Source organism: Chelonia mydas, chromosome 18, assembly GCF_015237465.2.
Source record: "Chelonia mydas isolate rCheMyd1 chromosome 18, rCheMyd1.pri.v2, whole genome shotgun sequence".
Lineage (NCBI taxonomy): Eukaryota > Metazoa > Chordata > Testudines > Cheloniidae > Chelonia > Chelonia mydas.
Genome location: NC_051258.2, coordinates 4,125,499 through 4,139,541, shown reverse-complemented (window position 1 = coordinate 4,139,541; position 14,043 = coordinate 4,125,499). Strand labels below are relative to the sequence as shown.

Here is a 14,043-nt window from a genome sequence, read left to right as displayed (position 1 = left end):
AATCACTTACAATCTGTCTTTCTATAGTTAATAAACCTGTTTTATATATTACCTAAAACAGTGCTTTTTGGTTGAAGAGCTTGGGAAATCCGCTCAGATTGTAAGCGCTGGTGGATGTCCACTTTCCTTTGTGGAAGTGGCAGACTGAGTAATAAATTTACATTGTTCAGGCTTCTGACCAGGGCAAGATGGTACAGCCCTGGGGCGTCAGGCTGGGGGGAATTGGCTGGAGTCTCTCTACTGCTGTTGTGTAAGTGCAGTACCTGGAAAGGTTTGCAGCTTGTCACAGCATCACAGTATGAGAGGGAGCCCCGGTTGGTGCCACAGACTGTTCAGTGGCACCCAGTTCCAGATGGCACCTCAGGGAACCCGTCACATAGGTATATGTAGTTTATTGACCTCCCTCTATGCACAAGGTCAGATCATAGAATCATAGAATATCAGGGTTGGAAGGGACCTCAAGAGGTCATCTAGTCCAACCCCCTGCTCAAAGCAGGGCCAATCCCCAAATTTTGCCCCAGATCCCTAAGTGGCCCCCTCAAGGATTGAACTCACAACCCTGGGTTTAGCAGGCCAATGCTCAAACCACTGAGCTATCCCTCCCCCCAGTAGGATTATGTTTTCCCACTGAACCTGGCACTTAGAGTTGGTCAAAAAATGGAAAAAACATTTCTGACAAAGAATTTCAATGTTATTTTCATTCTGCAGGTTCCAAAAAGATTGTTGATTTATTCAAAATAAATTTCCTTTTAAAAATTTTTTTGGTTTTAGTTTTTTTTGTTTTTTTCACTTTTTTTTTTTTCTTTTTTTGCTCCTGGAAAATGGGTGGAAGGGAGAGAAACCTTATTATTTTAATAAATACCTTATTTGTTAACAGTGATTTATTTATATGACCCAGCCATGGACCATCCCTTATGCATGGTATAACAAATACATAGCACAAGATTAAAAACACACTCTGAATACAAGATTGCACTTCTCGAATACAGGCAGTAGCAGAAGAGATGGTCTTTTCACAAGGAATAACAGATACCACATTCCAAACACAGGCTAGCATGGACACTATGCAAGAAAACCCTTTACAAATAGCAGACTCTACATTGCTCTGCTGTCAGCAAATAGTTGTGAAACCCACTGGAAAAGTGTGTTTCATCTCCTTCTGCTACTGCTACCAATTACTCTGTTAGCTCAAGTTGTAGATCTGTGCTGTGACTGTAAAAGGTCCAGACCCTGCTAATGACACAGCCTGGGGGTCAGCATGGTTCTACATGATGGAATTTGCATTTTTTCAATCTGTTTTTTAAATTAGGAAACTGCATCAAAAAGTTACGTTCAAAGAATATTAGGATTGAAAAGTCAAGCTCTCACAAGTTAGGAAATGCCACAGTTAAGGTTGCACATGCAACCTTAATTCAGCCCCCTTGTCTGTATGCATTATGATAGCTTTTAATTACATGATCACATACTATTGTTTCCATGGGACCCCTGCCTCATTCAATGCACAGGATGGAACTGCTCTCGGGGTGAATCAGCATTGTGGGGGGGGGGGGGGGGGGGAGAAGAGAGAGTTACTCACCTTCTGCAGAAACATAGGTTCTTCGAGATCTGTGTCCCTGTGGGTGCTCCACTTTAGGTGTTTGTGTGCCCCTACCCTCAGAATTGGAGATTTATGGTAGCAGTGCCTGGTTGAGTCACACATGCGTGGTCCCCATCTCGCACCACTTCAGAAGGCTAATTGGTGCCATGCGACCAACCCCCTCTCTGTTTCTTCTCTACTGCAGAGCACTAGTGTGAAACTCCGAAGTAGAGGGGAAGAGGGAGGGTAGTGGAGCACCCACAGGGGGACACATCTCGAAGAACCTATGTTACTGCACAAGGTGAGTAACTTTCTCTTCTTCTGCCCTCCGGTAGGTGGAAGGGGCTTCAGAGTTGAAGTCATAGCAGATGAGAGTACAGAGAGTCCAAACAGGGTAGCGGAGGTTGCATGCTGTTCTAAAGCATAATGTTGAGTAAATGCATGGACTGAGGCCCAGGTTGCAGTCTTACAGATTTCTGTAATGGGAACATTGTTAAGGAATGCTCTGGGGGTTGATAAGGCCATGGTGGAATGAATGCGAATCCCCAAATGGGGTTGTTGGACATGCTGATGGTAACAGTTTTATGCAATCCGAAATCCATTTGGATAGCCTCTGTGTGGATATGGCATTCCCTTTCGATCGTTCAGTGATTGAAATAAACAGTTTTGGAGACTTACAAAAGGCTTTTGTTTTGTCTATGTAGAAGGCTATTGCCCTGCGTACATCCAAGGTATGTAGTCTGGACTGCCATCTATCCTCGTGGGGTTTGGGGTAGAATATCGGTAGGTGGATAGGTTGATTGAGGTGAAATGATGAGGAAATTTTAGGCAAAATCTTACGAGGGAAACTTTATCTTTGAAAAAGACTGCGTATGGTGGGTCTGCCATGAGAGCGCCCAATTCTCCCATCCATTTGGCAGATGTAATCGCTGTAAGAAAAGATGCAACAAAAAGCATGTCACCCTGCGTTCAAATGGAGGGCAGGTGAGTATTTGAAGGACTAGATTAGATTAAGGTCCCATTGCGGGGTAACTTTTCTCACTTCAGGGTAGAAGTTGTTGAGGCCTTTCAGGAACCTTTTGGTGAGTGCGTGAGCAAATATAGATAATTCGTCTACCTTGTCGTGAAACGCTGTGATAGCGGAGAGATGCACTGCAATCAAGCTCATGGAAAGAACCAACTTTTTAAGTTGTAATAAGTAGTCCATTATTAGTGGCAAAGGGGCTGAAATTGCTGCAGTTCATTTTTGTTGGCGCCATGCATCAAATTGTTTCCATTTGTATAGGTAGGTGGTGCGGGTGTTTGTTCTGCAGCTATGTAGCGAAGTGTTTTGCACTTCATTCAAACACATTATTTCAGATCCCTTCAGCCACGGAATAGCCACGCTTTGAGATGGAGGCTTTGGGGATCCGGATGAAGAATGTGACCTGTGTTCTGAGACAGAAGACGAGGCAGAAGCGGGAGTGTCCGTGGTGGGCATACCGAGAGTTTGAGAAGGTAAGGGTACAAAGTTTGGCAAGGCCATGTGCGGGCTAATCAGAATTACCCTGGTGTTTTCATGTCTGATCTTGTGGCTCACCAGGGTTAGGAGGAGGGTTGCGGGAAACGCGTGTCAATTCATAGATATTAAGGTCAGAAGGGACAATTATGATAATCTAGTCTGACCTCCTCCACAATGCAGGCCACCAAATCCCACCCACCCACTCCTGCAATAAACCTCTCACTTATGTCTGAGCTATTGAAGTCCTCAAATCATGGTTTAAGGACTTCAAGGTGCAGAGAATCCTCCAGCAAGTGACCTGTGCCCCATACTGCAGAGGAAGGCGAAAAACCCCCAGGGCCTCTTCCAATCTGCCCTGGAGGAAAATTCCTACCCAACCCCAAATATGGCGATCAGCTGAACCCTGAGCATGTGGGCAAGATTCACCAGCCAGATACCCAGGAAAGAATTCTCTGTAGTAACTCAGATCCCACCCCTTCTAACATCCCATCACAGGCCATTGGTCCTATTTATCATGAATAGTTAAAGATCAATTAATTGCCAAAATCATGTTATCAAATTATGTAAAGGAGAGGAGCTTTCCACTTCACAAGGAAGCGTTACCCAGAAAGCGGTGACCGAGTCCCGCCCTGGAGCAGAATAGTGGGCATTTGGTGTTTTGTGCCATTGTAATCAGGTCTATCATAGGGAATCCCCAATTCTTGAAGATGTTCTGGAGAACGTGTGTGTCCAGTTCCCACTTGTGGTCCTGGAAGAAATTCCTGCTTTGTGTATCTGCCATAGTGTTCTGGCAGCCAGGTAGATATTGTGCTGTAATGTGGATATTGTGTCTGATGCACCATTGCCAGAGTCTTATGGCTTCTACACAGAGGGAGTGTGATTGTGCTCCCCCTTGTCTGTTTATATAAAACATGCAAGCCACGTTGTCCGTGAGGATCTGTATGGTCTTGCCTTTGATGATCAATAGGAACTGGGAGCAAGCATTGCGAACAGTTCTCCGTTCTAGAAGATTTATGTGCAGAAGAATTTGCACTGGGGACCAGTGGCCCTGGATAGAATGCGGGCGTAAATGTGCTCCCCAGCCCAGAAGTGAAGAATCTGTCGTGATGGTCATCATTGGGGGAGTTTGTGTGAATGGCATCCCTAGGCAGACATTGTCTGGTTGAGTCCACCAGAGTAGAGACTCTTTTACCTTGTTTGATATTGTGAGGCACTTGTTTATATTGTGTCTGTAGAGGACATAAGCCAATTGGAACCAGGCTTGTGGGCACCTCATATGGAGTCTTGCATGCTTGACGACATACGTTGTGGAGGCCATGTGGCCTAGTAGTTGCAGGCATGTCTTGGCAGTGACTTGAGGACTGATTTGTACCATGGAAATCAGGTGGGTTAAGGTGAGGAATTGTTGTGGTAGAGAGGCCATCGCCTCGGGAGAATTGAGGTACGCTCCAATGAACTTAATTTCTTGCACTGGTGTCAGTGTAGACTTTTGTGCATTTATCTGGAGGCCTAACCTCGTAAAGAGCATGAGTGTCTGTTCTGTGCCATCTAGTGCCGCTTGTTGTGTCGGTGCTTTGAGCAGACAATCGTCCAAGTATGAGAATATCATAATTCCTTTTCTGCATAGGCAGGCAGCCACAACAGCAAGGACCTTTGAAGGAACTCGAGGGGCAGTGGATCGGCCAAAAGGAAGGAACTTGTATTGGAAGTGATCCTGTCCTATTGCCAACCAAAGAAACTGCCAACATGAGGTATGGATGGTTATATGAAAATACACATTCTAGAGGACCAGTCCCCCTTTTCTAACGCCGGGATTATGGAGGCTAGCGTGACCATCTTGAAGTGTTGGGTTTTTACGAAATTGTTGAGAAGTCTGAGATCGAGAATGAGTCTCCATCCTCTTTTTTTTCCTGAGAGAGAAAATAACATGAATAGAAACCCTTCCCTTGCTATTTTGATGGTACCAGTTCTACTGCTCCTAGATGCAAGAGATGGGCAACCTCTTGTTACAGTAGATGTTTGTGAGAGGAGTCCCTTAAGGAGGATAGAGAGGGAGGGTGGATGGAAGTAAATGGGATGGAGTATCCGATCTTGATTATCTCCAATACACATCCGTCTGTTGTGATGGACTGCAAGTCTGGGTAGTATGGGATAAGACAGTCCGAGAAGGTCTGAGATGGGAAAGGGTTCCAGCGTTGAAAGATGTTGCGTTCTCGGGCCCTCGACCAACACATCGAACTTGCTGTCTAGAGGATGGTTGGTGGACGTGGCAGCTTGTGGTGGAGACTGTTGTCTCCTTAAAGACCTTTGTTTACAACCCTGAGGTTCGTACTGCCTGTTTGATTGTGTATATGGTGTAGATTGGAACTTCTGTGGATTGTAATATTTGCTCTGTCTTCTCGTGTTCCTAGGGGTATAAATACCCAGGGATTTGAGAGTTGCCCTTGAGAGTATGTAAAGACTCATCAGTTTTGGCCGCAAAGAATTTAGGTCTATTAATGGAAAATCTTCAGTGTCAATTGCACCTCTCTGGGGAAGCCAGAGAGATGCAACCAAGAAGCTCTCCTCCTGACTATCACAGTAGCTGTAGACCGGGCTGCCATATCTGCAGAGTCCAAAGCAGCCTGCAAAGCCATTCTGGCAATCAGTTGTCCTTCAGAGGTGAGTGATCTAAATTGTTCTTTTTTCTCCTCGGGGAGAAATTCAATACAGTCTGCTAATTTTACATAATTTGTGTGGTCGTATTTTCCAAGTAGTGCTTCATAGTTGGCAATTTGAAGATGGAGAGTCACCAAAGAATAAGCCTTGCGGCCGAAGAGGTCAAGCCTCTTCCAGTCCTTGTCATATGATGTATTTTTGGGGAATGGTTGTCTGCCCTGTTTGTTGACTGCATCAACAACCAAAGAATTTGATGTGGGGTGGGAAAAATGGAATTCTGTGCCCTTCAATGGCACATAATATTTTCTGTCAGAGCTCTTACAAGTTGGTGGAATGGTTGCTGGAGTCTGCCAAATCAGTCTAACTGGTTCCATGATGGATTCATTCATGGGTAGGGAGATTTTAGACGAGGTAGACATCTATAGAACGTCAAGAAGTTTGTGTTGTGTTTTTTGGATTTCTTCGAGTGAGATGTCCAAGGAGCTTGCGACCCTCCTATAGAGGTCTTCAAAATTGTTTAAAGTCGTCCACAATGTTTTTTTTGGGGGGAAGGGGCAGGCGGAGGGGATGATGGTGTCATCAGGAGAAGATGAAGAAAAGTGGAGGGTAGGTTCAACATCCCAGTCACAGGGTTCATCCTGTTCTGCAGGCACCTCCTCAGGGGGCTGAGATGGTCCCAGTACCATGGACTGGGAGGTCTGCAGTGGTAAGACGGATGTGTCATCCGTGGTGTCCAATATGACCATTGTGGTGGAGGTGGCATGGGTGTCATCCATGGGTACTTGTACCACTGAGGTTATTTGGCCTCGGCATGATATCCTCTGTGTGATGGGGCATGCCCTGCCGGATCGTGAATGGGAAAAGAGTGTTGGGAGAAATAAATCTCTCCATTATCATCATCATCATCGTCGCTTGAAAGAGGGGGAGCTGAATGAGGTGTACTGGAAAGGTGACTTGGTACTGAGCGAGCTGGGGGAACGCTGGTGCTGAAGATGGGTAATTCAGGCATTGAAGAGACCGTCAGATCCTTTTGTAGCTAGAACTGATTCAGTACCAACTGTGGCGGTGCCATTGGGGTCATAGCAGTTGGTGCTGCTGATTGTGTTGGTACAGGCATGCACGCCAGCTGCAGTATACCACCAGTAGGTAGCAGCATGGCTTGCATTAGCGGGGAATTGCTGGTGCCAGGTTGGCTCCGGCGGTGCAGAAGCATGGGGTTTTATTTTCCCCTTACTACTGTGTCAGAGCTGACTCATTTAGAGTCCTTAGCTCTCGCTGTATCCATGGAACCGGAGGGTGCTGCTACCTCAGTTGTAGAGGCTTATGGTGTGGTCGGTACAGACTGAGCATGCTGTTGCGGGGAACGCCTTTTCTTGGCCGTTTCCCGAGTTGGCGAAGCCGCAGGATGCTTTTCAGCCGCCTTTACAGTTGAGTGGTCTGTTGTCTGAGCCTTAGTAGAAGAGCCTCTGTCAGAGGTTGCCATAGGTGATTTGTGTCTGGGGTGTGTGTGGGGGGAAGGCAAGGGGTGGGTGTCCTTGCTTCCAGCTCAGATGCTGGCCTGAGGGACTTCTCCATTAGGAGTAATTTTAGTTACAAGTTCCTGGCTTTCCTGGTCCTGGTTGTTAACTTATGGCAGTGCGAACACTTTTGAGGGATGTGTTCTGTCCAACACTGGTATCGATAGCCTTACAGGTGAGGCAGCGTTTAAAGCCAGGGGAACAGGGCATGCCCCTGAGAGGAGAGCTTCGTCCCCCCATGAAGGGAGAACTGGGAGTAAAGGTTCAACGAAAACCTACTTCTAGTCAGGAAATAGGATTTTGGGGAAGGAGGGGGAATAAACAGGGACAAAACAAATGAAAACAGGTTGACTATTTCTAATAGTACTAGAACTAACTGGGGTTATTCTACACTAAATAAGCTCTGAGGCACTGCCAAGTGCACCGACTCACAGCCAATGGCGGTAAAGAAGGAACTAAGGGCAGTTGGTCGCACAACGCCAGTTAACTGCCTAAAGCAGCACAAGACGGGGACCGCATTTGTGCAACCCAACTAGGCACTGCTAACATAAATCTCTGATTATAGCTCGGGGCACCCATAGGGACATCACTCAACGAAGAAGTCTGCATTACATTTTACAATTTCATAAATAAAACACCACTACAAAGAAAAAATCAGCAGAATTTTTGGGGGAGTACTTAAGATTTCAAAAAAAGATGGTTTTTCAACAAAAAAAAATTGAAAAATTTCAGCTAGCTCCACTTGCTCTTCATGCATACAGATCTACACTCCTGATGCAGCATCAAGGACCAAGAGCTCAGATCCATGCAACCTCTTGGAGCATCTGTGCCTCAGGCTTTGTAATACCTGTGGTGGATGCTCACTGCTTTGTGTGACCCTTCCTTCTCATGTCTCCTTCAATGGAGGAAGTTTACCAAACATTGGGCTAATCTCTAAAGCCAGGAGGGGTAAACTTGGGATTCTGATAATAGCACCTTCTCTGGCCTTCTAGAATGGCTGGCAGCACAGTTCATGCTGAGAGATATTTTGCTGGGAGCAGTTAATAAAAGGAGCCTGTAACAAACAGTAATTTAAGAGACTATCATAGGTAAGAACAGAGATTCTCAGCTCAGGTGCTGTGGCCTCAAGTCAAACCCACTCACACAGAAAGCAGGCTTCATTCACACCAATGGCCCCAAGGATACTCTCTATTCATTGCAATACTGTGTCACAGGGCAACAAACAGGCCCAACTAACTGCAACAGAAATGAGGTTGCAGGCACCTTTACCAAATATATCACAGGCCACACGCAAGAGAATTCAGAGTTTTGGTGTACATAGATGGATTGTAAACAGCCCTCCCCAAACAATGCAGAAAGTGCTAAACCGTATAAAACAGAAGGTCCTTTAGGCTAGGCCAGTCTGTGTGCACAACGCAGTCACTCACAGGTGAGCACTGCTAATCCACCAGGAAATACTAAGCATTGCAATTTGTAAATTTCAACTATGCTGAATATCAAAAATTGAGAAGAGGATGTTCTGCATATGGGGATGTTTTACATGTATGAACAACTGTTTTCCCAGTTTAAGTAAACCAAAAGCTTTGGAGAGTTACCTGAAAGATAACTTAACAACTGAGACAAACACATACAGAATGACATGCCTACTAATTAGGCTGGGGTGCGGGTATTCAACACTGGAGTTTTAATTTCCTGACCTGACCTTCACAACCCTATGGTAGTGCATTGCTCTCTGGGTTCACTACAGTGGACTTTCCCAGAACTTATAAAGAACACTAGCTGCCTCCCCTCCCGCAGCTTGGCCAGTGGGGCATTCAGTGCATAGACCTGGGACTGGGAGTGCTCATCTCAGTGACGAATCTTTGCAATTCAGCTCTCATATTCACATGGTTCAATTAGAAAGTTAATGGGAGGATCTGAACTATTTCTATTCCATGCTATGCAGGGTAAATAAGGTAGTTACCAGCTCAGGGAAGCAACTGTGACCTGGCAAATCATGTGATAAGTGTTGTGGAACCACATGCACACCTCACACATACAGAGCTTTACTTATTTCAGATTTGTTACCCGCTTCTCCAAGCCAGTCAGGAATCCCTCCTCTCCTGTTTCTAGGAACTCTGTGATGGGGCTCAGCTGTGTTATGCTCTGAATCAGTTCTTCCCTGTATTCCAGTAATAGAGCAGACAGGGTCTTTCCCTCTTCTGTGCTCCCTGAGGAAGAAAGATTTGGAAATGCAAGAGAAAAAACAAGTCACGTTTGAAAAAAGTGACAGCAAGAGATTTTCCAGGGAGAGAAAGATCTAAGTGAATAGCAAAGCTTATCCTGAGCATAAGCAGCAGAGAAAAACACTTCACTATTCTCTTTAAACCCTATGAAAGAAAAATGTCTCACTTATCTAACAGAGCACAAAGCCGCAAAGCAAACTGGAGGTTAATGACAGGTTTGCGAGGCCACTGCTTTGTGTCAAACTCAAATAAGAAAGAAACAGTCAATCCTGAGGCACAGTCAGAGAACTGGCCCATGCTGGCCACCTAGCCATTGATTTAGACCTACAGTGAGTGAAGGGCAAAGAAATTTCTGAGATTGCTCCACTGAAGGCAGTCAGAGTGGAAATGCAAAATCCTGCTCCGAAAAGCGTGGAGATCTCGGTTAGCGTTTGTGGCTATATCACACACAACAGAGAGCTAGGGCCTGAGTGAAATGAAATCCGCATGCTCGAATAACAGCGTGCTGGGAGAGCGGCAGAAGGGTTTTGGAGGACCCGGTGAAGAGCTGCTCTCGTGCCCATGGGGTGTGCCTGCCCTCCTACCTGTTTGCTGCAGGGTCTCTCCACTGTCCTGCTCTCTCTCCAGCAGTGCTGCGTTTATCTTGGGATGTGTGTTTCGGAACAGCTTCAGTACAGACACAACAGCCTCAGCATCCAGACTCTGCTCATCCCTCACTTTGCTGAGCAAGCTCTTGAATGCTGACTGTTCTTTGGTGTCTTCCAAGCATGCCACTAGCGTCTGTAAGATAATAGGAAAACGCCAGCCGGGGTTAGTAACACAGTTAACTGCCCTGTGCGGACGTACACAAAGGTCAGCCACCCACAGCCCCTAGCTCAGCAGAGAGCTTCAGCCCACCGACTGGTGAGGTGCCCAGTGGAGGGGCACATTCATCTCTCCAACCACATCAAATTCTGTCTCAGCTACAAGAACACTTTTTTAAATTCACCCTAAGCCTTCAGGAAGGAGAACGACAAGCCTACTTGACCAGCTTTTATATTTATTGTCAGTCTGACAAATTGTAGCTGGCAAGCGGCCCTATTTCAGGCCTGAATACATCTCTTCAGGAGCCTGTGCATGAGCCAGATTCCAACAGTGCTGAGGTACCTAATAAAACACATTCAAAGCAGTTTTGGCAACTCAAGGCCGGAGTGGGGAATACTAGGTTTCACTGCAAAACAAGGAGGTCACTTGTGTGCATGGAGAGAGGGAAGTTTTTTTTAAGCAAGATTATCTGGGAACCAAGTCAGAAAACCAGGCACACCACACCGAAAAAGGTTTGGTGCCTGATGTTCAGCAATGCCAAGCACACAGAGCTTCAGCTGGTAGTGGTAAGATCAGAATGTGGGGTTCTAAAGTCTGTCCCTATGTCCCACACCAGCACAACAGGGTGGATGTGCTTGTGCTGCTAGGGAACCTATTAATCGGGGATATAACAGGGGAAAAAAATAAGCTGGAGCTCTCATGGTCATTCCTTAGAGCCCATTAATGTTGTAAATACCGCCCCTTAAGACACAAGCTGTCTCACTCTCAAGGAGAGAAGGCGTCCCTTCAGAGCAGGCATCCTTTATTAAAGACTCCAGGGATGTTACAAAAGTACCTTTGAAGTTGAGCGCATAGCCCAGCTCCAGGGAGAATGGCCATTTTCTGCTGTCATCGTCACTTTCATTTCTATGGTAAAAAGACTGAAGATAACTGCTTTAGGCCCCATCGGGGATGGTGTACTTGCTTTTTGTAACAGGTGTAAATGCTCGTGTATTAGTATTGTGTGACAGTGCAATGAGCTATTGCAAAGAGTATCCACAGAGGGAGAGCTGCATGAGCCCCAGCTCTTACCCTTCTAATGGCATTTTTACTGCCAAAGAGAGGAACATGGACATCAAGGGTTCCGTTATAAAGGACCTGTGGGAAGAATGGTGATGCAGACATGTTTGGAGTATTGACTTAAAGATCTTTAATGTGAAGGGCATTTTGGAATAAAAAGTTGATAACCAGACCTAGTAAATTCTTTGGTTTTGGACACTCGGCCCATTTCTTTAAGGGCCTGATGCTGTGAGATGCAGAGCACGTTCAACTTCCACTTAAGTGAATGGGAGTTGAGAGCGCTCAGCACTTTCCCAGGATCAGACTTTCACTGCTTATATGAGAAAGTAATTTAGCATTGTTCGTAATTTTTTTTTAAAAGGTAAACAGAATAGCTAACCCAAGCTCCCGATTGCAGGTCTTTCTCAATGGACTATTTTGGTGAACGCAGTGCACTTGTAGCTGTGTAGGTCCCAGGATATCAGACAGACAAAGTGGGCCAGGTAATATCTTTTATTGGACCAGTTTCTGTTGGTGAGAGAGACAAGATTTTGAGTCACAGGTCTGGGAAAGGTACTCCAAGCATCACAGAAAAATGCAAGATACAACAGATTGTTTAGCATAAGTAGTTAGCACATATGCTAAGGAACTGGTCAAGGTGTGGCTCGAAAGCTTCTATCTCTCACCAACAGAAATTGGTTCAATAAAAGATATTATCTCACCCACCTTGTCTCTATATTGATGAATGTTTTTCCAATTTGTCTGGGACTTGTTAGGATGGGTGTTCTGAAGATGAAGAATCCCACTGTTCTCAGTGTTTCTAGAACAGCCTCTCTCAGACACAGCCCTCCATGAGAACTAGAACCTTCCAGCATTTTGGGGGAAGACTCAATAGTGCATTTTACAATTATTGGCTATGAAACTGTAAAAATGCCTCAGGTCCTGGAAAAGCTTAAGAAATATCACATTTAGATGGAATCTAAGCTTCCACTTATTATAAATTAACGTTTTAAACCCTTTTCATTGTAAAGAGCCTTGAACACATCAAACCAATTTTTCTGAATAAAACACTAGGTTCCCAAACACCCCATCTGCATCAGAGAGTTGGTGCTTTTCCAGCGTTGTTTAGAATGCTCATAAAACCCTTCTCCTGGGACCAATATGACAAACAACACTGCACACAACAGTTGGTCCAGTGAGTTTTAACAGAAACTCATGCAAGAGAAACTGCAGAACTTATAAATTCCCTAGGAATTCCTTACAAGTGCTGCCGGAATTCCTATTTAAATCTGAATTTGGTCAGCTAGTAACTAGTACTACAGCAACAACATGCATCAACATTAATAACTTCCTTGGTTTTAAACCGAGTCTTGTTATTAGTCAGGTACTTCTCCTGAAAGACAAATCCTGACACATTTATGAGAGTTAGCTGGGGCAGTAAGCAGTACTCTCTAAAATCAGCTGCACTATCCCCAAAATGGCTTGATTACTTAACCTAATGAAAGTCAAAAGGGCATTTTCTCAAAAGTTATGATGAGATGTGATAAAAACAAAAAACCCCAAAAAACCACACACCAGAGTTTAGAACAGGATACCTAGCACACCTTCGCTACAGAGCAACTCACGTGACTCCATTACTGCGTGATTTGCTCCTGCACATCACTTTCATAGAGAAAGTGATTACCTGAGGGACAGCAGAACGGATCCTTGGAACTCAGGAAAACAAGATATAAGGGTCACGCTCAATGTAGAACTTCCCCCATCCCACTCTACCACACCCCAATCCAAGGTATATTTGGTTAACAAAGTCATCCCTAAACAAGATAGTTTGCTGATTCCATAATTCAATCCCATTTACATTCTCTCAGAGACAGGCTGTACACAGAGTTCTAGCTGAGCATTGCTGTAAAGTCTCCTGCAACACAAGGCTTTCCATCTATAAAAGGAAGGTTTCTGCAGGGAAAATTCAGAGACATAATGATCAATCCTCTGTGAAAGGAAGTTGTTTTTTTAGTGAGCAATTTTTGAAGTGCACACACTGAAGCAAAAGTAAAAGACTCATCAGAACCTTCCCCTCTCAATACAGACAGAATTGTTATCAGCATGGATGGCACAGGGACTAATTTTACATATCTGAACCATAGAAAAAACAAGCAGGCTATAACCAAATTATAAAGTTAATCAAATGTCATGATGCACACAGAAGTCATAGAGAAAATCTGCACTCCGATTCCAACGCTGCCAATTCAGACACCAGAGGTCTTTTTGTTTTTCTAACATGCATTCTCATGGACAACTGACAAGTGGATCCTTAAACAACGGTGATGTCGCTAGAGAAGCCCCATCTCAACCTCAGCCCACAAAATGTCAAATCAACTGAAACTAAAACCAGGGACCCTTGTCTTAGACCAGAACTTCAGGATCCTTTTTCCAGCAACAGAGAGCATTTCTCTAGCACTGCCTTTAGTAAAGAAAGTAAAGTTTCAGCCAATTGCCCAATATTCAGGATGCAGAGGATAAAGGAGTTTACTCCCTCATAACTTTGTTCAAAAATTCCTGCTTTTGCAAAAGGAGAGCAATAATTGGGCAGGCTCATATATAATGGAAATGATCCACAAGCACAGTGACATTTACTCTACATGGAAAAATCAACACTCCTTTCGCTTCATCTGAACCTAGCAGTAAATGGAACAAATGAGCTGTGCAATAATTTGAATTGAGTTT

At 44.8% G+C, this 14,043-nt stretch overlaps 1 protein-coding gene across 7 annotated transcripts in view; it reads right to left on the bottom strand.

Moving 5' to 3' along the window:
* ZBTB40 (zinc finger and BTB domain containing 40) overlaps nucleotides 1-14,043 on the bottom strand; it is a 71,779-nt gene that overhangs the window by 30,266 nt on the left and 27,470 nt on the right. For all 7 annotated transcript variants that reach the window (XM_043531645.1, XM_037881044.2, XM_043531646.1 and 4 more), the window contains exons 4-5: nucleotides 10,062-10,257; nucleotides 9,320-9,462 (exon numbers count right to left, since the gene is read on the bottom strand). In XM_043531645.1, the coding sequence (XP_043387580.1) occupies nucleotides 9,320-9,462; nucleotides 10,062-10,257 (339 nt within the window). The remainder of the gene's footprint in view (nucleotides 1-9,319; nucleotides 9,463-10,061; nucleotides 10,258-14,043) is intronic.